At 44.0% G+C, this 26,386-nt stretch overlaps 1 protein-coding gene and 1 pseudogene across 2 annotated transcripts in view; one reads left to right on the top strand and one right to left on the bottom strand.

Annotated features, from left to right (window-relative positions):
* DTD1 (D-aminoacyl-tRNA deacylase 1) overlaps positions 1-26,386 on the top strand; it is a 175,077-nt gene that overhangs the window by 31,529 nt on the left and 117,162 nt on the right. Inside the window, exons 4-5 of one of the 2 annotated variants that reach the window (XM_030825650.1) lie at positions 3,144-3,250; positions 5,401-7,207. In XM_030825650.1, coding sequence (XP_030681510.1) covers positions 3,144-3,250; positions 5,401-5,565 — 272 coding nt within the window. In that variant the 3' untranslated portion in view covers positions 5,566-7,207. Of the gene's footprint in view, positions 1-3,143; positions 3,251-5,400; positions 7,208-26,386 lie in introns of those variants that run through there. The other variant, XM_030825651.1, reaches the window with a different exon arrangement.
* Positions 17,553-18,628, bottom strand: LOC100587290 (annotated as a pseudogene).

Below are 26,386 nucleotides of genomic sequence, written 5' to 3'. Positions count from 1 at the left end.
TTTTCCATAATTAGGTATTTTGGGTCCTCCAATGCTTCTTGCTACAAAGTTCCAGGCTTGAGACACTTGTTTCCAAGAAATGAATCTGTTGTAGACACCACCCTCAGATGTAGACACCACCTCTGCGCAGTTGCAGAGCCAAGCGGAGAACCCTGATAAGGGGAGCCCAAAGCCTGAGAAGAAGCCACAAGAGCCCCAGGTCTGCCTTTCCAGTTCCCTCCATGGCCCTGAGTGTGGCATGCAGTCAGACCTAGGCCTAGCCCTCAAACTGTGAGAAAATCAGCTGCCAGGGCCTGAAGGGCTTGTAATGTACCCATTTGCTGATAAAACAGGTATTTTCACCACCAAGTCACTTAGGACATGTCATTCCTAGAGCTACTGGTCTCTGCCTAAGGCACCAGAGCCCTTGCCTCAGCTTTCCAGGCACCTTTGAGCCAGGTGCCTGCTGCTGTGTTGTCCCAATGGTGGTTCACTGGCACTGGCCCAGCCTCTGGGGCACTGGGGATGCCAAGGAACACTCTTGTCTCTGTAGAAGCAGCTCTGTACTTGAGGTCAGAACCACCATGGATGCTAGTGGCTTCCAGAGTCATACTCCCAAAGGCTCTGGGCACAATCCTGCACATCCAGATCAAACTCCTCTAGCAGGCAGTGGCTCCAGCCTGGCCCCAGGCTTATTTTGAACCCCTCAATGCCACTGATTTGCTTAATTTCTTGAGGTCCCAGCCTGTAACCCACTGTTGGGGTTTCTATCAGTAACAGCCTCCTGCCTGCTCAGGTTCTGAACAGATTGAAAGTAGAATGAAGAGGAAGCCTGCAGGGTGAGAATGCCTCCTTGGTGGCAGATAACTGCCTTTAGGGGATGTGCTTAGATGGGCTGACCTGAGGCTCAGTGTCTAGTGCCCATGTCCCATACTGGTCCCCAAAGGTTGGCTGAGGTCCAGCCCAGTCATGGCCACACAGGGCCAGCTCTGGAGAGCAGAGAATGTGGGCTTGCTCCCAGCCAGGCCAAGAAGCAATGGTACACGCCTTTTGTTCTCCCCATTTTTCTTTCAGAGTATACTTCTTTGGCATAATATTTTTCTGTCTCATCCCTGCAATTTGCCCGTATACTACCATGGACAGTGGTAGGCATGACAATAGTAATAATAGTGACTATGATTTCCTGTACACTCACTGTGCTGGGCTGTATACTAACCTATGTGCACCTTTGTAACCATCCCAGGACAACTGTCCTGTCGCACCAGAACAAACTGGGGCCCGCAGAGGTGCTGTGAGCCTTCTTGTCTGGTGGCTAAAGTCAGTGAAGCATTGTCCAAAGGGGCATGGACACCAGTTTTTGTAGCTACACAGGGAATCTGCAGGGAGGCACTCTGGTTTACAGCTGTTAGGGCCTTGGAAAGTTCTGCTGGAGATGAGTTCATGGGTGGTTAGGCTCCAGCTGAGAGCTTTCCTGCTTTAAACATGCAGCATAAGCGTGTTTAACACGTGCTTAACCTGCAGCACTGGGTAGAAAGAATTCTGGGACTTAATATTTAAGAACAACTTGATTATATCACCACAGGAGCCCAGATGTCATTTTATAGATATGCTTTTGTGTGTGTGTGTGTGTTTTTTTTAAATGTGTTTATTTTCCCTGGCTAGTATAATTCTTCTTGGGGGCTTTACCCTTTGATCTGGACTGGAAAAAAATGTTACCATTTTAAGATCTCTTAAAACATGTCTTTGGATTTATCATCTGTACAGATGGAAATTCACATAATAGTTCTGTTCTTAACTGAAGAAAAACAGGAAAAGAAAATAAATTTCTCGCTACTTGGAATGATAAACAAGGTGAAGCATATGCTGTATATCCTGGCAACAGAAATTCAAGGTCGGAAATAATTCCTGTCCTCTTGAGCCTGCCTTCAGCCTCCCTGAGGAGTGCAGTGACTGAAATTTTCTACTAATTGTAGCCATAATTTTAGCATGCAATTAAACACATGATTTCCTTCCCAGCTGATATCTTTTTATTTAGTCTGACATGGATGGGACAAAAGCTCTGTTGATTTGAATGGCTGCTTTAATCTGATAGGAGGTCATGGAAAGTCATCATTATTTGAGCACCTTTGACTATCCAGTAGGATCTAGATTAATCTTGCTTATAAACCTTGGCCAACAGCTTGATGGCTTCTAATACAATTTCCAATGCTACTGTCTGTGGGCCAAAGAAAGCTGTCTGTTGGCTTGCCCATTTTGCTGAGTCCTTCTGAAGTTAAGGACCACTGGTATGAAAGACTCAGAGATGGAATTTGTGAGGTTGTGGTGGCAGGAACAGAGACTCATGGAGGTCACCCAGGTTGTGGAAGGACCTCAGGGTGTGAGGCCTGCCTGTGCCCCAGTAGCCCAAAAGCAGTGCCTTCCATGGAGGGAGATGGAGGGCTTCACTGCATACAGTGCAAACATGGCCTTCCAGATGCTCTGTGTTTGCCTTCCCACCATGTACAGTCCCGGTAACCCACATTCTTTCCCACCCTTGGTGTTACCAGACCTTTTATTTCTTGCCAAATCTGTTGGGCATGCAGCAGTATCTGTGCTGCTTAATCCTGCATTTCCATCCCTCTTACAGGGCTGGCCAGCTTTTCCTGTGTTGACTGGCTGATCCTCCTCCCGGTCAACCTCCTTCTCCCAGTGTGACCCAGGTTTTGGATCACGCTGATCTAGGTGTGTGATATGGTTTGGCTGTGCCCCCACCCAAATCTCATCTTGAATCGTAACTCTCACAATTCGCATGTTTTGTGGGAGGAACCTGGTAGGAGGTAATTGAATCATGGGGGCGGGTGTTTCCTGTGCTGTTCTCGTGATAGTGAATAAGTCTCACGAGATCTGATGGTTTTAAAAACGGGAGTTTCCCTGCACAAGCTCTCTCTCTTTTTGCCTGCTGCCATCTGTGTAAGATCTGATTTGCTACTCCTTGCCTTCCACCATGATTGTGAGGCTTTCCCAGCCATGAGGAACGGTGAGTCCATTAAACCTCTTTCTTTTGTAAGTTTCCCAGTATCGAATATGTCTTTATTAGCAGTGTGAAAATGAACTAATACAGTGTGCTTTTGGATGGAGTAATCTGGGGTCTCCATCTTTGGTAACTGTTTGGATTGCTTTTTCAGATGGCAAGTTTGGGGCCTACATGCAGGTGCACATTCAGAATGATGGGCCTGTGACCATAGAGCTGGAATCGCCAGCTCCCGGCACTGCTACCTCTGACCCAAAGCAGGTAAGCCTGGAGTCTGGTGCCTGGCTCCGTCCCTTGGGTGCCTGTAACATCTCTTTAGTCCCTGGAACAGTCCTCGGTCTGAGGAAATACATCATTGTTGCAACCTTGTATTTATTTTAATGCTTGCCTTCCCAAGAGTGCATGCTTACAGTGCACTCCTGAGTACTGTGGCCGGTGGGTACAGCACTTCTCCCTTGCCTCCCCCTGCCTTTGAATTCCAGAGGACATGTCCTGTGCAGAGCCAGGTTCTTCCCCTGGGCTTCCCTTCCCCTGGCCAGGTGCCATGGCGCCCACCTGCCCCTGGGTGGCAGCAGAGCAATGGCCCTGGATTGGCTGGTTCACCCATTCTGAATGGTTACCTGAATTGGGTTTCGTCCCAGGTGTGGGTAGATGTGCCCCCCAAGGTTTGCTGTAAATCTCCTCTAAAGCAATGTCTGACCTGGATTTGCTGCCAATTTGTAAGCTTTCATGAAATAAAAGTTAATTAAAATAGAGAAAGGAAATGTGTAATAGTCCTTGGAACCAGCATGGTCTCATAGATGCTTAGCGTACTTGTAAAGGCTTAATTAACGCACTCACTGGATAGAGACACGTAGGGCCTGGCAGGCAGAGGAGGAAGGACTGAGCAAACATTTCTATTCTTCCTTCCTGGTCTCCCTCCCTTGCTAGGATGCTGTGATGGCCAGTGATGCGGTGGTAAGGGGACAGCACGATAGAAACGTGAAGCTGGGCAACCTGTTCAAAGCCAGACTTTTTTTTTTTTTTTTTTTTTTTTTTTTTTTTTTTGAGATGGAGTCTTGCTCTTGTTGCCCAGGCTGGAGCACAATGACGCCATCTTGGCTCACCGCAACCTCCACCTCCTGGGTTCAAGCGATTCTCCTGCCTTAGCCTCCTGAATATCTGGGATTACAGGTGTCCACCACCATGCCCTGCTAATTTTGTATTTTTAGTAGAGACGGGGTTTCTCCATGTTGGTCAAGCTGGTCTCAAATTCCTGACCTCAGGTGATCTGCTCGCCACGGCCTCCCAAAGTGCTGGGATTACAGGCATGAGCCACCGTGCCTGGCCTTTTTTTTTTTTTTTTTTTGAGGCAGGGTCTTGCTCTGTCACCCAGGCTGGAGTGCAGTGGTGCGATCATGGCTTACTCCAGCCTCTACCTCCCAGGCTCAAGTGATCCTCCTACTTCAGCCTCCTGAGTAGTTGGGACTACAGGCATACGCTACCATGCTGGGCTAATTTTTGAAGTTTTGTAGAGAGGGAGTTTTACCGTGTTGCCCAGGGTGGTCTTGAACTCCTGGGCTCAACTGATCCACCTAGGGCCTCAGCCTCCCAAAGTGCTGAGATTACAGGCAAGAGGCACCATGCCTGGCCAAAGCCAGATTTTTAAAGTGGAACATAATCTTTCTTTTTTGTTTCTGTATTAGTTTATTCTCATACTGCTATAAAGAAATACCTAAGACTGGGTAATTTATAAAAAAAAGAGGTTTAATTGGCTCACAGTTCTGCAGGCTGTGCAGGACGGATGGCTGCAGAGGCCTCAGGAAACTTACAATCACGGTGGAAGGTGAAGGGGAAGCAGGCACATCTTCACATGGCCAGAGCAGAAGTAAGAGAAAGCAGGGGGAGGTGCTACACACTTTTAAACAACCAGATCTCGTGAGAACTCACTGTCACGAGAACAGCAAGGGGGAAGTCTACCCCCATGATCCAGTCACCTCCCACCAGGCCCCTCCTCCAATGCTGGGGATTCCAATTCAACATGAGATTTGGGTGGGGACACAAGTCCAAACCATAGCAGTTTCTGACTCTCTTTGTATTGAGGAACATGTCTGATGTAGTAGGCTAGACTTCAGTGGTTGTAACTGAGGGTCTTGGAATTACTAATGACATTTAAAAAAATCACAAATGAAAAGTCCACACGAAAATGTAAGCTTTTTATTGTGAAATAATTTGAGACTTACAGAAAAGTTGAAAAAACAGAGTTTCCGTATACTTTTTTACCCAACTGCCTCTAATTTCAGTGTCTACATAACCATAGTACAATGACCAAGACTTTGAAATTAGTGTTGATATAGTACTATTATATTAACCATATTACAAACCTTATTTGAAGTTCACTAGGGTTTTTTGTTTGTTTGTTTGTTTTTCAGACGGAGTCTCGCTCTGTCTCCCAGGCTGGAGTGCAGTGGCGCGAACTCCGTTCACTGCAAGCTCCACCTCCCAGGTTCACGCCATTCTTCTGCCTCAGCTTCCCAAGTAGCTGGGACTATAGGCACGTGTCACCATGCCTGGCTAATTTTTTTGTATTTTTTTAGTAGAGACAGGGTTTCACCATGTTAGCCAGGATGGTCTCTATCTCCTGCCCTCATGATCCACCCGCCTCGGCCTCCCAAAGTGCTGGGATTACAGGTGTGAACCACTGCGCCCAGCCAAAGTTCACTAGGTTTTTTAAATGTCTTTTTTCTGCTCCGGGATAATGCAGGATTCCACACGGCATTTAATTGTCATTTCTACTTAGTCTTCTCCAATCTGTGACAGTTCCTCAGCCTTTCCTTGTCTTCTGTGACATTGATACTTTTCAAGAGTACTAGTCTACTATTTTGTAGAATGTTTCTCACTTTGGGTTTTCTATGATTATATTAAGGTAATGCATGTTGACAGGAATAGGAAATAGCACAGAAGTGATCTTGTGCCCTTCATAGTGCATCCCACCAGGAGGTATGTGGTATTGATTTGTCTTGTTACTGGTGATACCAGCCTTATCACTTGGTTCAGGTGAAGTCTACCAGATACCTCCATGTTAGATGAAGTTCTAACCTCTCTCCCCTTGTCTGTCCTCTGGCTCATTCACAGCAGACAGCTCTCTTTCAGCTTTGCAGGGAAAGAAGCCAGCAGATGGCATTGATTCTGCTTCTCTGTCCCCCTTCTGCCACCGTGGTAGCAGAGCTACCCTTTCCTGGGCTGAGGCCAACCTCTCCCTGGGGCCAGGACCACCTACATAATTTGAGAGGCCCAGTGTAAAATGAAAATATGGGGCCCCTTGTTAAAAAACATATTACAAATTTCAAGATGGTGACAACAGAGCATGAAACGAAAGGTGGGGCTCCTCTGAAGATGGGGCCCTGTGTGACTGCTCGGCTGTGGGGCTAGACCGACTTGGTTGGGCTTTGGAGCCCTCCCCTTCCCCTCCTCAGCAGCTTCCTGGAAGCCGTCTGTCCTCTTGTTGGGTCTGTCTGCCTCTCACAGTCATCCATCTTATCCCATTGGGTTTTAAATATGCCCAAATGTCTCCAATGGAGAAATGCTTCCATTTCCTCCCTTCTGCTCTGCCTCAGTGTCCTTGGGTCTGTAAAGGTTCTTACCAAGGGCCCCAGTGACCTCACATTGCTTTATTTCATGCCCATTTTTCAGAACCCCTTTCTTGCCACTGCTGCCCACTTTTGCCCCTGGAAATGGATGGAGCCTTGTTTCCCAGGGCGCCATTCTCTTTGAGTTTTCATCTTGCCTCTGGCTACTCCCTCCGGTTTTATTTGATCATTATTCCATAGTTTTTATTTATTATTCTGCTTTAACTCTATTTGGAGAAAAATTTTAGTCTTTTTTTTCATTCTAAATATTTTTCTGGAAATGGTAGAATAATACATTTTGCCTTTAGAATCTTCAGCTTTCTTTCAACCAGTACCCTCTTCTTGTTTAGGTCAAAGGGTACAAAGATGCAGTTATTTCGGGTGAGTAAGTCTGAAGATCTAATGTACACCACAAGGCATGCAGTGTCATATTGTGCACTGGGAGTAGATTTAGGAACTCTCAGCACACACAGAATAAAGGACGGTAACTGTGTGAGATGCTGGACATGTAATTTACTTGACTGTAGTAATAATCACTTCACTATGTGTGTAGATCAGAGCATCATGTTGTACACCTTATACAATAAATTCCTCTCCTCAAATCAAAAAATCTTCAAGTAGGCATTTTTTAAACTCCTAACGAGCCATGTTAATTTATAAGGATTAAAAAAGACTTTTAGTTATTTCTGAATCCTTTAGGAGTTTTCTCTTCAAATACACAAATTGTCTTGCATCAACTTCATTTACATGGACCAGTTCCCTGACCCCCAGAAGCCTCAGACCCTGGACATTGCACTGCGCTCTGCCCCCAGCTCTCCAGTAGGTGGCGGCGGGTAGGCGTGGAAGCGGCCTGCCTTAGGTTGGGGCTGGCCTGTGCCTGGGGCCTCTCTCTGCCTTTTCTTCTCAATTAGAAGGAGCTTCCTCATGGAGCAAACAGCTAATTTGCTTGCTTTTGTGTTGATAGGAAGAGCACAGCCAAATTCTTTTTACTGATAGATAAACATGTGTTTCTATCAATTAAGCTTTTAATTCTCAGTGTTTTATTTTTCCATTATATTCCAGTCAGTAATGAAAACTGCTACAATTACATTAAAGAAAAATTGTTCTTTTGGCAAATTTCAACATTATAGAAAAATGATTCTTTTAGCAGGTTCTTTTAAAATATACATAAGATCTTTAAACTATCTGAACAAATGGACAATGTGTGTGTGTGTATATGGATGTATATGTGTGCATGGGTATGTGTGCATATGTGTATGTGTGTGTGTATATATGGATGTGTGTGCCCATGTGCATGTGCATGTGGGTGTGTGTGCATGCATTTGTGTATGTATGTAAGCACCAAGTGTCGTTTTGGTATTTGATGGTGTGGTAGGCACTGTGAGGAAGAGAAGGAACTGCTGCTGCCCAGCCTGTGCAGCCGGGGATAGATTTTGGGCAACATAAACCTGAAAGGTTAATAACAGTGAAAGAGGTGGACAGCATAAGACAACTTAGGAAAGGTTACAAGACCATTCAGTTTGTGTTCCTCTTCAGAACTCTTCAGTGCCTTCCAAGTGCATTTTGCTGAAGCCTTGCATTCCTTGCTGTCATTTCCCAGAGCCTGAGTGACCAGGCGTCCGTGGCTCTCTCTTGCCTGCTCTGCGGCTGTCTTTCCTTCCAACCCTATGCTTCACCTACTGCATCTGCTGTTGCCTCTTCTCCCTTGCTGAGAAGAAGGTCAAGCTCTTTCCTACCTCGGAGCTCTTGTCTCAATTCCAGGGTCTCCCCCTCCTTCTCCAAAATTCTCTGACCCCCGCAGTTCCCAGGACGCCCCATTGGCTACTCTACTCTGCCCTGTTGCTCTGATGGTGTATTTCACAGACTTCACACCATCTGCTGTCATGGTCCACACCACTCAGAAAACTCAAGCTCCCTGAGTGTTGTTCACTGCCCTGTCAAGGGAGGTGTGTGTGGGTGGGAGGGGTGGTGTTTGTTTAACACTGATGCTCACAGCTGGCGGGCTGTGGTATCTATGAATGTCCCGAGTTCAGAGAAGGCCATTGTCACTGCTGTTGCCTCTCAGCCGAGTGGGCCTCCCAGGGGACTGGAGGTTTTAGCTGACCTTTAACGATATGGAAAGTAGAAGGGATTCCCAATTGTTGTTTTCAAAGTTCTACTTCAAATAGGGGTAGATTGTTATTTTCAAGAATCTCAGAGCTCTACTTATGTGATGCAGCTACTGCTGGTGAAGACTGAGCTGGTAAAGGTAACCAGCAGTTTGCCTTTCTAACTGGACCTCTGCTTGTTTGCAGAACTGGCTGCTGCAGCATCTGCATGCTTTCCGTTATAGGCTGCTGCGTGGGTTTCATGCTATGTCCTGGCAGTGAGAAGTTGGAAGGAGAGCATTACATTCTTGCTCCAAATGACATATTTCCAAAGGGAACAGGACATGGAAGCAGCAGCAGAACCAACTGACTGCTGTTTTTCTTGGTGCGTTTTTTGCAGGAGAACACGATTCTGGTAGGAACATCCTGCTTATTATTGCCTAGTGCATGATTGCTGGTGCATGAGCTCTTCCATTGGTGGCTAGATATTGGGAGATTTTAACACCCTAGCCTGCCATTTCTATGATGGAAGCTTATTCTTGTCTTGTTTTCATCTTAAGTGCTCTTCCCCTGAGTAGGGCTTGTTTTCCTGAGCCTCAGATGGATGGGGGGGCAGATGGAGGTTTTTCCTGGTGAGAAGGGCCATTTGGTAATTGAAGGACTCTTCCCTGGGGCCTAGGACCCACTTAGTTCATAGTGTTGCCATTAATTATTCACATTCTCATTTATTTAGTGCCATTGAAGACCTCATTAAATTGAAATGCTGGAAGGAGCTAAAAAAATGAACTTTCAAATATACATGTTTGAGTTAACGGACGTGTTTATTGACAAATCACTGGGATGAGTTGGCTAGCGAAACACGGTGCCTTTAATTTTATGGAGCTATTAATTTTATGCTCCTCTGAGTATCACTGTTGCTTTGTCCATAATTTTCTCTGTATACTTGTCTTATCAGCAAGCATTAATCCCTGTGCCTGGACCTTGGAATGTCAAGATTGAGACATTCATGGATTCTGTAGGATCTGAAAGAAATATGTAGGGTAAGGGGATGTGAGGGAAAGAATTCCATTTGGTTTTATTTATTTATACTTCCAGTGACAGGGGCAGCCTTTTCATTACCTGCTGTGGAATCCGGAGGTGAAATGAAGGACACATGAGCACACAGGTGGCTTGCTTCTACCAGGTGGCCCCATCACAGGTGCACAGAGGGGAGCTCTCATTTGCTGCATATTTCAGTTTGGGGGACAAATCAAATGAGAAGTACTCTGAATATAAGGAAGAATTATGTTGTTGCTAATAACTTTGCATCTCTTCATGGAAGAACAGTTATTTAAATGTACTCCTTTTCACTCTGTTTTTAGGCTTGAATTCTAGATTCTAGCTCTCTAATTGCGGTTGGTTTCAGCTTCAGTGTTCACATGGCCTGAACCAAGCTCGAGTTGTTGACTTGCTGCAGGAGTATATTTTAAAGTCTGATTGCCAAGATGGTAGCCAGATCCTGTCAATTACTCCAGTAATATTGGTTCACTTTGTCATATTAATTTATTGAACAAATGCTGACTGAGACTCCAGCTTTGTTTATGCTGAAGTATCACCAAAACAGAAGTGGGAACTCAGCAAAGCATCCTCATTACAGAGTTGTTGCTGTTGTGCAGCCTTTGTCAGTGACGCTGACTTCTGGGACCTAGGCTCCCACATGGAAGGCCTCCTACCAGGGCTAGGGTGCCACCTGGCCAGACCTTCACCGCACATGGAATCACACCTGGATTTCTTATCCTTTCTGTCTGAACACCTGCTTTCCATGAATTATGAGATCAGCTCAACCCTCTGGGGAGTGAGTTGGGTGTAGAGATGGTGGGGCTCCTGACCTCACTCAGCCCAGCCCACTGCTCTGCACAGTCAGAATTTATCCTGAGTCCTTGTCAGTGCCTGGGGTAATGCCTGCCTATTGCATGAATATTTGGTATGAAAGGGTGTGAGCTTAGTAGATGTTTTTCTTCCTGGTGGAGAGCTGCAAGGGATCACTTTTATCACTTTAATTTGTTTCCAAATAGATGGTTGTCCTAAGTCAGCTCACAGTGGGCTTAAAAAGAAGCCTTTACAAGGCTGGCATGACTGTCTCTTTGTTGGGGACCCATTGATGAATTAATTAATCAATTGACTTTCACCTTACTGTGTTAAATCCATAGCACAGGTTAAGGAAATTGCAAAAATTGAAAAGAGTTTTTTTCTCTTCTATTGGAATATGTCTGGTAAATTAAAAACTAGGATCTGTTTCTCTTCTACCATTGACACATAAGACATTTCTAATCTCCAGCCAGTGCAAAACATCTGTTTTGCTTTAAACCAATCTCTCAGGACACTAATTGGGTAGTGCATTTAAGGTTTAAGGGCTTTATTTGTTTGTTCCTGTATATGTGTTTTGGGCAGATTCCTAGTTATTTTAATCTTATAATCCCATTTGTGTGTGTGTTAAAAAAACAAACTCCTTACCTTACTGACTTGACCTGCCAAAGATTAACAGCATCCTTTTTATTCTCAAGGGAGAGAGGTAGAATTTTTCCTTCCATGGATTTATACATTGTGCATAGCAATAATTTAGTTAAACAGACTCAGTATTTTAATTGGGAATTCTTAGCTTGTTAAGTGATTTACCAGGAGCTTCATAGTCCTGGGTAATTGTAGAAAAATGTTCTGCCAGTCAGTGGTGTTTTGTAGAAAACCTTGCCGAAACATTTGCATTAGTAATGGAGAGAGAATGAAAGATCTGGAAGTGATAGAAATCTAAAAAATACAGGTCTTGCTATACTTTTTTTAAAGGTGTAGGTAAAACCCTTATCTACACAGAGGTGTTTGCCAACTTGCTGCAGTATAGGTGTAGTCTGTAGTGACTGATGAGGTAGTTATCTTTTTAAATCTTAGTCTTTAAGAGAAGATTAGGATGGGCCAGTGGGGTGTGAATTGGATCAAGTAGACTCTTAGGGGCTCACAGACTGGCCTGAGTTTATCCCACAAGTTTTGTATGTGTGGATGTGTGCAAGTGCCTTTTGCTGGGAAAAAGGGGACCAGGACTTTTGTCACATTCTCTGGAAGTCCCAAGAAGTGAAGAGGCTGGTGGACTGGGGGCTGTTGTGTGCAGAGATTACACATTCTTTCTCTACCAAAGTTATCCAGGAGTTGGTGGTAGTGTTCCTCAAACGGCAGCCTGAGGACCACTGGCATCAAGCCACCCATGGTGCTTACTAAAATGCAGAATCCTGGGCCCACCCAGGTTTTCTGAGCCAGAGTTCCTGAGTGTCTGGATAAGGAAGGCGGAAGAGTAGCCCATTTATGTTTCTAACCAGGTCTTTGTGTGCTCCTAAGCACACTGACATTTGAGAACTACTGGAATAGAGAGAGAATCAGGCCTTGCAGTGATCATCTGCTCCAAGCGTTGGTTTCTTCTGGACCACCCTGCCCTCCCTTCCCCACCCCCAAATGTCTAAAAATACTTTACAACCTATGTTACTGCAGCTGCCAGGAAACAAGATGGCTTTGCTTGATTATTGAGGTCACATGTGAGGCTGTTCTTATTCATCAACGAGCCCTCAGTCTCCCAACACCCCTTCCCCCTGCCACACAGGCAGTGATGAAAACGTTTCCAGAATATGGTGCCTTCTCAACACAATTACAGATGTGTCAGGGAAAAGCCGATGCAGCAACAACAGCTCAATATGTTAGTGACTGATGATCAGCCGCTCTACTGGGTGACATTGAGGCATGTGCTGGGGTAATAACTTTTTTCCTAGGAGAGATGAGCCCACCATGTGGATTGCTCAATGAGTGGGCAAGATTGTAGCAGTGTAGTCACTTTAAGACTTGTAGTTGAAAGTAATTTATAGTTTTCTTGGCTTTCTGAGTACCAGACATGGAATGCCTTACTCATCTGCCAAAGTGTTAATGGGACTAGAATAAAAACCCAGAGTGATCGACATCTTAGCCTCTGCATGGAAATTGTAATTTAATGAAATGCATGAATGTGGAGGCTTCCATGGGCAGTTGGCTGATCATTTACATTTAAACACACGTGGGAAATTGTTAAGGGCTCATATTTTATGATGTATTATTACCTATTCAGTTCATGGTAAAAGCTTTTCACAATGAATTGTAGACTAGTTTCCTGCAGATTATTTATTGTTTCATGAATAAGTATCACAATTTTTTCTCCTTTGTGTCTCTGCTCATCCACCTGAAAGGAACTCCTTCCCTGTCTCTACCTGCTGACATCTTCCCCATCTTTCAAGGTTCATTTCAGATAGGTAGCTCTTCACACATGATGCTTATTACCTCAGTGCCCATCTAGGCGAGGCCTTTCTTCCTGCCTTTGGCTCCCCATCACGTGGTATGGCAAGGATTTCACAATGGTAATGCCCTTGAATAAAAAGCTCATGCTCATTTGTCTGTTAGTTTGCTTGCTTGTTCATTTATCCACTTATCCATCCACCCATATGTCCATCCATCTGCCCATCCATCCATCCATCCATCCAGCCATCCATCTATCCATCCACTCACCTGCTCACTACCTACTCATCCCATACATTCATCCAGCAGATTGTTATTGGGTGCTTGCTCTGTGCTGGCCCTGCATGTAGGTCCAGCACTGAACCAACATTGTACCCTCATGAAGCTTCCATTCTAATGGAGAAACAAACAAAAACACGTATAATTTAAAATTCTGATGATATAAAGAAATCAAACAGGGTTAGGTGTAGAGAATGCTGTTGGCTAGAGGTCCCCTTAGGTACAAGCACTAGGGAAGGATGCTGAGATAAGAGGGAGCCAGTGAAGACTGAAGGAAGAGTGCCAGACAGAGGGGTCAGCAGATGCAGAGCTCTAGGGTGACTGGTGGAAGAAAGGCCAGTGTGACTGGAGCTTGGAGGGTGACGGAGAGGGGCAGAACCTGAGGCCAGAGCTGTGACCTGGGCTTGATGGAACAAGGCCTCATGGGTCAAGGTAAGGAATTTGGCTTTTATTGTTAGTAAGCCAAAGACCTATTAGAATGTTGAGAGCTCTGATTTGTGTTTGCAGAGATGGATGAGACTGGGTTTAGTGTAGGCTCAGGATCGGGGGATGTGTGGCTTGTGACAGGGTGGCAGAGAGGACATTTAGGAGCTGTGGAAAGATTCTGAATACACTTTGGAGGCCCTCAACCACTCTCATGTTCTGCCTTCCACAGTAGAGCTTTTCTGTCAGTGACTCATGTTTGGTTCTTTCATACTGTGGCTTGAGCATTAGAGAGTAATATTGTAAAGTTCAACCTCCCACAGTTCACTGCAGGAATGACCCCATTCTTGCCTCTAAGGCCAGCATGGTGGAGGGAATCCATGGCATGAGTTTCTGTGATGACATCAGACATTGGACATCAAGGAGTGCGACGCTCACCCTGGTTTTTAGTGATCCTTTGGCACAGTCTGGACACAAAAGCCAGAACTTGTTTGATGGTTTTTTTTTTTAAGAAAAAAAAAAAAAAAAAAGCAAGCAAGTTCAGGGAAGCAGGCTCCTTTTTCTTGGTCAACATGAAGCCAAATGTTTCACTATTGCCCAGTTTTCCCCCAAATACAAAAACATTAATTCTAAAAAGATACTGTAAAAAGCCCAAGAAACATATATATTGAATTTGATTTGTGTATACTATCGTAGCTAATATTTTCAGGGAAATTTCTAAATGTCTGTCATAGGAGCTTGTCAGAAAAAGGAAGATTTATTTTTGGAAAAGTGTGTTTCCTGGTGTTCATTGAGCTTGGAAATTATGGAAAATCATTGTCAGAAGAGAGGCAGCTGCTCCAGAGGCGGAGTGGAAGTCAGGACTGGAGAAGGTTGCCCTACTGTGGGCTCCAGCATGCCTCTTGCTGCTATCTGGTCAAGAGTCTCGCAGCAGCCACTTTATGCCTCACTAGCTCCACCATCGCAATTATTTCTGTCAATACGAAACACAAAAGAATGGCACGTCTATGAATATTCTTAACATAAAATATATTCCTTTGACTATTTTCCATAAAATGTGAAGTCAATTTCTTTTTCTATTTTTAATCATGAAAGTGAAGCCCGGAAGCCTCAATTTCTGTGTAATGGAAAGATCTAAGTTTGTGGCCTTGTTTCTATTTTCCACTTCTCCTTTGCTAAGTCAGGAACATGATACTCACATAAGATCCCCCGGGCAGTGGCTCTGTTCAGGAATTGCATGGCTGTTTGACTGCAGAGGGAGGGCAAAGACTATTATTAACCATTCGTGTCATTGCTGGGTCATGAAACCTTCAGGGGATAAGTATAAGTTCTATAAAATTTCATTTTGAAATCCAGACCAGATCTGGCCTTATGCTCTGAGGATTTTTTTTTTTTTTTTTTAAGTTTCATGTTGTCCCTTTGACCCCTTCATTTTCTCTTGGGAAGAGTCTCTTATTATCATAATTACTACCTGAAAAAAAATTCCAAGCAAGAAAACAGTGTATTAACTGGAAAGTAACAATTTAGAAATGTTATTTTTTAATAGTAAGCTTTTATAGTATTCCTGGGTAGAAAAGTATTTTTATAGAAACAGTTATTTTCCTATCTTTTTTCTCATGAGTCCATAAAATAGCATTTTTATATCAATTTTTGTTATACCTAATACATAAAATCAGTATTCTTTTAAGAATTTAGAAGTTTAAGATACACTAAAAATATTTTTGACAATAACTCTCATTCTCAGAGGTAGCACCGTTAATAAGTTCTATGTATTTACTTCCAGACTTAACAAAAATATGTTTACCCACATTTACACATGGTATCTCTGGGTGTGTATATGTCAGAAGATTTTTTTAAATTGTGTTAAATTATACATAACCTAAATTTTTTAGGTATACAGTTTCGTGGCATTAGTATATTCACATTGTCATGCAACTATTATTATCACCATCTATCTGCAGAATTTTTTTTTTTTTTTTAAGATGGAGTCTCGCTCTGTCGCCCAGGCCGGAGTACAGTGGAGTGATCTCAGCTCACTGCAACCTCCACCTCCCGGATTCAAGCAATTCTCCTGCCTCAGCCTCCCGAGTAGCTGAGATTACAGGCATGCGTCACCATGCCTGACTAATTTTTGTATTTTTAGTAGAGATGAGGTTTCACCATGTTGGCCAGGCTGGTCTCAAACTCCTGACCTCAAGTGATCTACCCGCTTCGGCCTCCCAAAGTGCTGGGATTACAGGTGTGAGCCACTGCTCCCAGCCTATCTACAGAATTCTTTTTATCTTACAAAACTGAAACTTTATACCCTTAAGTAGTAATTCCCGATTCTCTTCTCCCTTAAGCCGCTGGCAACAGCCCTTCTATAATACTTTCTGCCTTTTGAATTTGACCACTCTGAGTATCATATGAATAATCATATGGTATTTGTCCCTTTGTGACTGGCTTATGTCGCTTAGCATAATTTCTTCAAGATTCATCCATGTTGAGCCTTATGTTCATAGCATGTGTCAGAGTTTTCTTTTTATGGCCACAGAATATTCTCTTGTGTACCACATTTTGTCTATCCATTTGTTTATCCATGCACACTTGGGTTGTTTCCACTTTTTCATTGTTGTGAATAGTGCTGCTGTTAACATTGGTGTACCAATATCTCTTCAAGACCCTGCTTTTAATTCCTTTGGGTAAATACCTAGGTACAGGTTGTGGATCGTATGGTAGTTCTTTGTTTAATTTTTTGAGGAACCCCTATACTGTTTTCCACAGTGTCTGTACCATTTTACATTCCCACTGGCAATGCACAAGGGTTCTGATTTCCCCACATCCTCACCAACATTTGCTGTTTTGTGTGTGTGTTTGTGTGTGTGTGTGTTTTCTGATACTAGTCATCTTAGTAAGTGTGAAGTGTATCTCATTGTGGTTTTGATTTACATTTCTCTAATGATTAGTGATGTTGAGCATCTTTTCATGTGCTTCTTGGCCATTTGTATATCTTCTTTGGAGATCTATTTCAGTTCTTTGCCCAGTTTTGAATTGGTTTGTGTTTTTCTATTGTTGAATTATAGAAGTTCTTTATGTATTCTGTGTATTAATTTCTTAACGGATGATCTGCAAATATTTTCTCTCATCCTGTGGATTACCTTTTCACTCTGTTCGTGGTGTTTTCTGATGTACAGAAGTTTTTAATTCTGATGAAATCCAATTTGTCTATTTTTGCTTTTGTTGCCTGTGCTTTTGATATTATATCCAAGAAATCATTGCCAAATCTAAATCATGAAGCTTTTTATGTCTTCTTCTGAGAGTTTTATAGTTTTAGCTTTTACATTTAGATATTTGATCCATTTTGAGTTAGTTTTAGTACATGGTATAAGGTGTATGATGTTTTAACTTGCAGACAGGTTGGGAGAACAGTATCAGGGACTTTATTTTCTGAAATCACTTGAGAGTAAGTTGTTGGCCTGATGCCTTCTCACACCTGAATTCATTAATATATTTCCTGCAAACAGGGACATTCTCTTATAGAAGCCCCAAAACAGCTGTCGAAATTAGAAAATTAGCATTGACATTTTACTAGCAGCCATCTTCAGACTCCATTCATAATTTACCAGTTATCCCAAGGAGGTCTTTTATTACTATTATTATTAAGTTTATTTTCATTGTCTCAAGGTCTGCTGAACTCTGGATCCAGGCTGTGTCAGTAGGGTAGTGTGGTGCCTCTTGTACCTATCTCTGCCTCCTACAGTTCTTTATATTTATTTTATTTTATTTTTTATCATAGAGACAGGGTCTTGCTATGTTGCTCAGGCTGGTTTCAATCTCCTGGGCTCAAGCAATATTCCTACCTCTGCCTCCCAGAGTGCTGAGATTACAAGTATGAGCCACCGCACCTGGCCAAGTTCTTTACCCTCTTCAGAAGGCTTAGCTTGCAGTTTCAGCAGAAGGATAGACTCCCAGGAAGACCATGAGAGAGATTTGGGACCCGAGTTGATAATACTAAATACACTGAACTTGAGTGTTTTCACCATGTTCTGGCTCTAGGGAAGTGAGAGTTGCTAGTGAGTTTGGTGCTATTGTATGTGTCTTCTGTACCTTGAAGTCCCTCAGAGATCTTGCCCCTGGTCTTCTTGTTCTAAGGATGCAACAGGTTCCCTTTTTCTCTGAAGATGAAATCTAGATCTTTGATTTTGCAACCAGATTTGGACTCTTGACTCTGGAGCACCAATTTCTTTCTTTTTTTTCTTTTCTTTTCTTTCTTTCTTTTTTTTTTTTTTTGAGACAGAGTTTCGCTCTTGTTGCCCAGACTGGAGTGCAATGGCATGATCTCTGCTCACTGCAACCTCTGCCTCCTGGGTTCAAGTGATTCTCCCGCCTCAGCCTCCCCAGTATCTGGGATTGCAGGCATGTGCCACCATGCCCGGCTAATTTTGTATTTTTAGTAGAGATGGGGTTTCTCCATGTTGGTCAGGCTGGTTTAAAACTCCTGACCTCAGGTGATCCACCTGCCTCAGCCTCCCAAAGTGTTGGGATTACAGGTGTGAGCCACCATGCCCAGCCTGGAGCACCAATTTATTTAGCAATTTGTTCTCTGGAATCAATCCCAGGGTATGGGTTTTTCATAAATGCCTTGTTGAGAGTGCGTAGTTGAGAGGTGCTGTAGGTAGTATGACACCGTCTGGCTCCTCTACCAGGTTGATCTTGCTTATGACTCTGGCTTGACTCTAAAGTCTCAGGTCTGGTCTTTTCTGGAATCTGTGCCTAGCTCTTTGATTCTGAAACCAAATCTGGATTCTGGGCGGATCTTCTGTATTGATTTCTAAAGCAAGTTTTTGTTTGATAGCATAATCTGAGTAAAGTTTTTGATTGAAGCTATTGATGAGAATTTTCAATTAATCTTCTGTGAATTTGGTGCAACTGCACCTATGACTTGTTGCTACCATCTTGTGTGAAGAGTTGTCTTCAGCCATGCTGGAAGAGAGTCCCAAGAAGGTCTTCATAGTGGAAGGATCCAGTTCAGAATCATGCCTCATATTTGGTTGTCATGTGTCTTTAGCATCTTTCATTCTGGATCATTTCCTCAGTCTTTCCTTGACTTTCATGACCTTGACTCTCTGGAAGAATACAGGCCCGTTATTTTGAAGCATGTCCCTTAATTTGGGTTTGTCTGATGTTTCCTTAAGGTTAGATTCAGGGTGTATGTGTGTGTGTATGTGTGTGTGTGTGTGTGTGTACATGCACTTGTATGTGCACAGGTGCTTGACCGAAATGGTCCTGTATTGCCTATGTTTTTCTGAAACATGCTTTCTTTCCCACTGCACAAGGGCATTTGTGTGGTTACATATGCAGCTAGACCATTCATTTTAACTGCAAGATGGGATTCTGTCCTATGAATATACTGCATTTTGTGTAGCTATTTTCCTTTTGATGGATTTATGGAGTTGGTCGCAATTTTTTGCTCTTACTAATGATGATGCAAAATCGCTTTTTTTTTACATCTCCTTTTGTGGATCTAGATTTTCTAGGCAATAGAAAATTGCTCCTTTATAATGTTTGTTATTGTTTTTAAAATTTGAAGTATTTCAAACATACTAGAAGTACAGAGAATGGTATAACAACACCTCACTTCAGCACATGTTAATGTGGGCTCTAGAATCTTTAAGTTGGTAGAATTATTTTATTCAATAAATGGCTAAACTGGGAGTTTTACAGGGACTTGTTCTAAGTTAGTGTCTCACTGAGTGAGAATTATTGTTAACGATAAAATTGCCTCAGAACTATGTAGCTTTCTCCAAGAAGATATTTTGGGAAAACCGTCAGGTTTAAAAAACAGAACATGTATACCTCCCAGATGTGACCTGTGAATAAAATACCAGGTAGGCTCAGCCAACTTTTCTTTTATGCTTCTTTCATGTCTTTCTTAATAGAATTTAATAAAATGAAACAGGAGGAGGAATCATCAAAGGTTAAGAATAATAGACCTGAAAGAGTTGCTTGGAACCTGTGCAGATTCATTTCTCATCTTGGTTCCTTTACTTGGCATCAGGTGAGATGAGACGTCCATTCAGGAATTCATTCCAAGTCTATTTCAGTACCCAGGATAGATTTGAGATAAATCAGTTCCATATTGAGGTGTGACATTAGGCAAATCAAGGGAAGGAGGAGGAAAGGAATCAGGTCAGAGCTCAGCTTATTTCATTCAACCGTGGCATATGGGGCCGGGTGCAGTGGCTCACGTCTATAATCCCAAGAGTTTGGGAGCCCAAGGCAGGAGTATCGCATGAGCCCAGGAGTTTGAGACCTGCCTGTGCAACATAGCAAGACTCCATCTCTACAAATAATAATAAAAAAAATTAGCAGAATGTGGGGGTGCATGCGTGTAGCCCCAGCCAGTCGGAAGGCTGAGGCGAAGAATCGCGTGAACCCAGGGGGTTGAGGCCACATTGAGCCATGATCGTGCGTCTGGACTCCAGCTTGGGCAACAAAGTGAGAACTTGTCTGTAAATCAACTGATCAATGAATCATTCAATCAATCAACTGTGGTACATGGAGTTCTATAAAGATAGGTAGATAGATGAGAGATAGAGATAAATTCGGGACTTGGAGAGGAGTGCAGCATCAGGAGTTTTATTGAAGCATCTAAATTTTCACCTGCAGAAATGGAAACAAGGAGGAACTGGTCTCCTAATTTACATACCTGCAGGGAGAAATCTGTGTGTAACTCTAGATTGCAGTGCCCGGACCAGAAACAGAGGCCTGTGGCCAGTTGTGTCTTCCTACCAGTTCTGGAAAAATGAGATAGACTTAGATACCAGCTCCTGCAAGCTTTGGAGATGTGGCCTCAATACCTAAAATGAAGTCTCTGTGTGCCTGTTGTTATGTGTTTCTGTTTTTAATGCTTAATTGCATCTCTAGGAGAATTCCCAGGTTTCCCTATTAATAGTGGAATACTATACAAAGAAACCACAGAGGTTTCTTAACATTTACACTACATTGGAATCCTATTCCTGGCTGAAATGGTGTTTTGCAGAAATGTGGCATTCATTTTTGTGTTTTGGTACCCGGATTATGGGTAAGGATAAAAGGTCTGTGGCCTCCAGCCTGAAAAATAACAGCAACAACAGGAATCACAACTGGGAGTCAGTTTGGGGCTTTGATGGGTTCCTTTTTCATAGTGTTTTAAGGACTATATATTTAAAGGCGCTAAAAATGAAATGTCAGTATTTTAGCATATGGCAGAGTGGACATGTTTCAGTCATCAGTTTAAGATTCTGGGCATAGTGTATAAATAGTAATTCCGAGGGTATTTTTTCCTTCATCCTTCCTAGAGACGTAGAATGCTTGGCATTTGAAATGAGGTCATCCAAGGCCTTGGATTGCTGCTGCAGATAGTGGAGGCCTGTTGTTAGGCGTCTACCTCACATTTGTGTCCAAGGCCCTGGGAGAGACCAAAGCAGAAGCGAGGACTCACTGGACAGGTACAAGGCGCTGGCAGGCATGGCACACCTTCATTATGTACCCTGTCTTTGTGGCTGTCAACGCCCGTGATGAGTTGGTAGCTGGCTTTGGTCTGGCATTTGTTCTGTAGGTGGCTGAAATGCCCATCATGGAAGAATGTCATCATGGGTTTGTAAGGAAAGGGGCTCTCCTTGTGCAGATGCCTGCTGCTGTGCACACACCTTCCCATGGAGCTTGTGGGCCGCATCTCAAGGGGGTCCCTGGGCTTCCTCTAGTCCTGAATCTACCATTCACCTCATCTGTCTCTCTGTTAAAGGCTGGGGCAATACAAATGATGCGGAGTGTAGTTTTGTCCTTAATTTTTCCTCATGAAAACCCTTGAGGAATTAAAGGAAGGAAAAGAGGAGTAGCCTAAAGCAGGTCTGGGAGTTGGGTGCCTGGGAATTCTGGCAGGACTCCTACTAAGTGACTTTGGTCACATCACAGAGCCTCTTGGATTTGGTGTCTTCATGTGTCAGGTTAGAGGGTTGGGCCAGGTGATCCTATGGGGCCTTTCTGGTGCTAGAAACCGGTGACTCTGTGGTGTTGACAGTTGGCCATTCATAGGTCTGCTTTCCTCATGTGCCCTCATTGGCTGTCTCTGTTGACAGTGTTTTTCCTTAGACTTTATTCTCCAGAAAAAACCTACAACCCAACATGGTTCTGAAATCTCCACTGGGGACCCTTAGGAACTTTGCAGGCATCAGTCTTTGTGTGCTGATGGAAATCAGATGTCGAGAGAGGCGGGCATGCATGTTAATGAGCCATATGGACCCCATTGCATTTCAGGCTCATCAGCCCTGACCCTCTGAGACGAACCACTTACATTTGGCTTTAACTTGAGCTCAGCAGAACAAAGTAAAGCTCTGACAATGGGGGAAAGGAATTCCAACTTTCCCTGCTCTTCTAATCAATCAAGCTGAAAGTCTCAAAGGCCAAGTATTTCAGAAATAACAAATGCAAATAACTTAATTTTCATCGCGAATATCTATTTTCCAAAATGTATTGGTGTTTTCATTGGCTTTGAGTGAGAGGCTCATTTCTATACTTGACCCTTAACTTTACATGTAGAAATTGGGGTGGTTGCCTCCATTTGGTTCCTTTTTATAAATATTTATTAACTACTTTTCATGTGCCAGATTTCTGTGTGGTGGGTGCTAGAAAGAGCGATAAGCCATGGTTGTTTTCTTCAAGAGCTCGTCCCTTAGTGAGATGGAAGTCACATTGGGGCAGTTCTGAGAGGATGTTATTTGCCCGGTGCTGAAGGAGTGAGTGGAATACAGGGAGGCTTGATAGGGGCTTGGTCGTCAGAATAGGTGTCCCTGAGCACAGAACAGATGTCTTAGTTGCATCTCGAAGGTTGAGGAAGAGGCAGCTGGATCTGAAAGCCTGGGGCAAGGGTGGTGCATGCCCAGAAGATCAGGACATGAACATGGAGACTTGAACCTCTTAGGGAATGAAAGCAGGTGAGTCTGATGGGGCAAGAAGGCAGAGGGTGGGGAGGATGATGAGGATGGAGAGGCAGCCAGATGGTGGCAATGCTGTGTCCTGGTGAGGAGCTTGTACCTTTGTCCTTTGGCGGTGGGCAGTGGGCAGCCACTGAGGAGGGTTTTGCAGTGAGGGGAAGGTCAGAAGTAGTCCTCAGCTGTGACCCTCTTGTAGCAGGATGGCAGATAGATTAGACTGGGCGAGGTAAAGGAGGCAGAAAGACCTGAAAGGTGAGAACTGCTGCACTGGGCCAGGGTAGAGAGGAACAGAGCAGGAACAGATGGGCAGGGGCCAGGGGAGAGTGGTGTCATCAACCTAGATGGGGCCCACGTCAGGAGCAGGGCTTTGAAAGATCTCTTCTGTTCCCTGAATCACTGTTGGCCCTGCAGGACCAGTTGTTCTCTTTGTTCACCTGATCCCTTCTCTTTGGTGCTGATAATCTCCCTCAAATAGCCAGTGGCCCTTTGTTGTTGGCTCATATTATAGATAAAGGACGGGGTCATGGGTATAGGAAGCTGGTGCAGTCTTCTCTGATACCATGGCAGGCCTTGCTGGGAGGCCAACTGCAGGGTCTGTGGCTGTTGATGGGCAGGTGTGCTTAGTACTTGGTAGCTTAGACCTAAGCCACTGGTTTTCAACCTTGAATGTGCATTAGAATCACCTGAGTTGCTGTGAAAATTCCCAATGCATAGGCTGTACCCCAAGCCAATGACACCAGATTCTCTGGGGATGGGACCAGAGATGGTTGCATCTGCAGCTGAGTTTAGGAGCAATGATCTGGGGTGTGCAGTGAGGGACCAGGAGGACAAGAGAGTGCCCAGTGCCTTGCTTGGGGACATTTTTCCTTGGTCATCCATAGGCTGAATTAGAGCATTTTCAGGGCTCAGTGTAAGATGAAAAATGCCAGATTCCTTGTTCAAATAGCAGTAGAAAAGTACTTTTAAAGGCACTAAAAGGCAAAGCATTTTCTCTTCTTTCATCTCTCTCTTTTCCTCCTCCACTTGTCATGGTGCTTCTATTTTCTGTTTTAAGTCATTATAACCAAGGACAAATAAAAAATTTAAATTATTAGCTTGAATTTTACCATTTATATTGTGCAGTGCCAGTTTTAAATGCAAATTTAAGGCTGAGGCGGGCGGATCACGAGGTCAGGAGATCGAGACCATCCTAGCTAACACGGTGAAACCTCGTCTCTACTAAAAATACAAAAAATTAGCCAGGTGTGGTAGCAGGTGCTTGTAGTCCCAGCTACTGGGTAGGCTGAGGCAGGAGAATGGCATGAACCCAGGAGGCAGAGCTTGAAGTGAGCTGAGATCGTGCCACTGCACTCCAGCCTAGGCAACAGAGAAAGACTCCATCTCAAAAAAAAAAAAAAAAAAAAAAAAAAAAAGCAAATTTAACTTGTATGTGGAATGACCAGAATTACACAATTTGTATTTTATAGCTCCTACATTATATGAATTTCATTCTTACCAGAACAGTGGGAACTAACATATTCCTTCTTTTTGTCTCACACATGTCCTGCCACTACTGTCTTGTTCAGTTCACTGATGAGTCAGGAGGTACTGTCAGGTCAGGGAGCTGTGGGTCACCTTGTTTGCTTTCTGAGTCAGCATGTCCAGGGGAAGTGGTGGCTAACACAAGACAAGACTCGGGCGAGAAAGACTCTGATGGGCTTTCTCAGCCATTCATCTTTCTTTTTTTTTTGAGACAGAGTCTTGCTCTGTCACCCAGGTTGGAGTGCAGTGGCGTGATCTCCGCACACTGCAACCTCCGCCTCCCGGGTTCATGCCATTCTCCTGCCTCAGCCTCCCGAGTAGCTGGGACTACAGGTGCCCGCCACCAAGCCTGGCTAATTTTTGTATTTTTAGTAGAGACGGGGTTTCACCGTGTTAGCCAGGATGGTCTCAATCTCCTGACCTCATGATCCGCCCGCCTTGGTCTTCCAAAGCCATTCATGTTTCTTAGAACACCATTGCTTTTTCTGTGTTCAAGGCAAGTTCTGGTTCAGATGGAAAGTGTGAGCTCTTGGGGCTGTCAGCACCCCCTTATTCAGTTGTAGAAGTAACACGCTTACTGTACATGTGAGTTGAGTGTCGCTGAACTCCCATACATTGTGGGCCCACCCAGTGCTGTGCTCGTGGAATCCCAAGTGCTGTGCTCAGTGGGCAGCAGGGAAAGGCGTCAGACCCCCATATCGTGTGTATCACCTCCACTCATGCTCATGCGCCACAGTCCTGTTGGACTTCACCTACAAAACACACATTCGAAGGTAAAATTGGGCTGGATGCAGTGGCTCACGCCTGTAATTCCAGCACTTTGGGAGGCGGAGGCAGGTGGATTGCTTGAGCCCAGGAGTTTGAGACTAGGCTGGGCAACATAGGGAGATGTTATCTTTACAAAATTTAAACAAAACAACACACAAAAAACCTAGCCCACTGTGGTGGTGCATGTCTGTAGTCCCTGCTACTCAGGAGGCTGAGTTGGGAGGATTGCTTGGGCCCAGGAGGTCAAGGCTGCAGTGAGCCGAGATTGCACCACTGAACTCCAGTCTGGGTGACAGAGCAAGACCCTGTGTCAAAACAAAAACAAACACGAAAACAAAACAAGTAAAATTGTTGACAGTTTCCACATGGCTATAGCAGAGCATTTAACTAAGTGCAGAACCAGTTGAGTACAAGGCCCTGTGTGCCTGCTCAGGTCACACGCCTGTGAAATCAGCCCTGTCTCCCTGTCATGTTGCAGCCTATCACGGCCCCGTCCTCCCTGCCCACATCCTGGCCATCATTCTCCATGATGAAATCTGCCCTCCCGCTCTGTACTCCTGGCCTGCACGCTGATCACCCTACTTCATGCTGCAGCTGCCCTGCACTGAACCCCCAGTGCCCCACACTGCTCCACTTCTGACTTCCTTTGTCAGACGTATCTTTTAAAATATTGTCACTGTATCTATTGGTTATTTACTTTTTACATTTCTTGTCTCTTTCCTCTGCCAAAATATAAGTTCCCCAAGGGCAAGGATCTTAGACCAATTATGGGAAAGCAAGAAGCAGCTCAGAATTGACTATGTGCTATTTGCTGTGTATGGTTGTAACGTGATAAAGCAGGCATTACAAACTAAAGGCAGACGGAGGATTTCTCAGTAGGTAGTAATTGGGCAACTGGTTGCAATTATGGAAAATTAATGATTTTAGATCCTTTATACCATACCTTAGAATAAATTCCAGTGGAATTAAAGAGATAAATGTAATTTAAAAAAATCTCACAGAGGGTACTGGCCTTCCTAAATATAAAAATATGTTACAACACTCTAGTAATGCAACAGGTGGTGCTGGCAGAGCAGGAGAGAAACCTATTAGCAGACTAGATGAGAGACCGGAAAGAGAACCTGATTATTTATGGGAAGTCGAGAATATAATAAAGGATACCATTTCAGAGCAGTGGCAAGAGGTGGATTTTCAAAACAGCTGTTACAACAGCTGGTTAGTTTTTGTTTGTTTGTTTGGTTTGTTTGTTTTTAGATGGAGTCTCACTCTGTTACGCTGGCTGGAGTGCAGTGGTGTGATCTTGGCTCACTGCAACCTCCGCCTCCCGGGTTCAAGTGATTCTCCTGCCTCAGCCTCCAGAGTAGCTGGGATTATAGGCATGTGCCACCACACTGAGCTAATTTTTGTATTTTTAGCAGAGAGGGGTTTCACTATATTGGCCAGGCTGGTCTCGAACTCCCGACCTCAGGCAATCTG

This window comes from Nomascus leucogenys, chromosome 13 (assembly GCF_006542625.1).
Source record: "Nomascus leucogenys isolate Asia chromosome 13, Asia_NLE_v1, whole genome shotgun sequence".
In the NCBI taxonomy this organism is placed as follows: Eukaryota; Metazoa; Chordata; class Mammalia; order Primates; family Hylobatidae; genus Nomascus; species Nomascus leucogenys.
The sequence above is the reverse complement of the archived record's forward strand: the minus strand, read 5'-3'. Positions and strand labels throughout refer to the sequence as shown.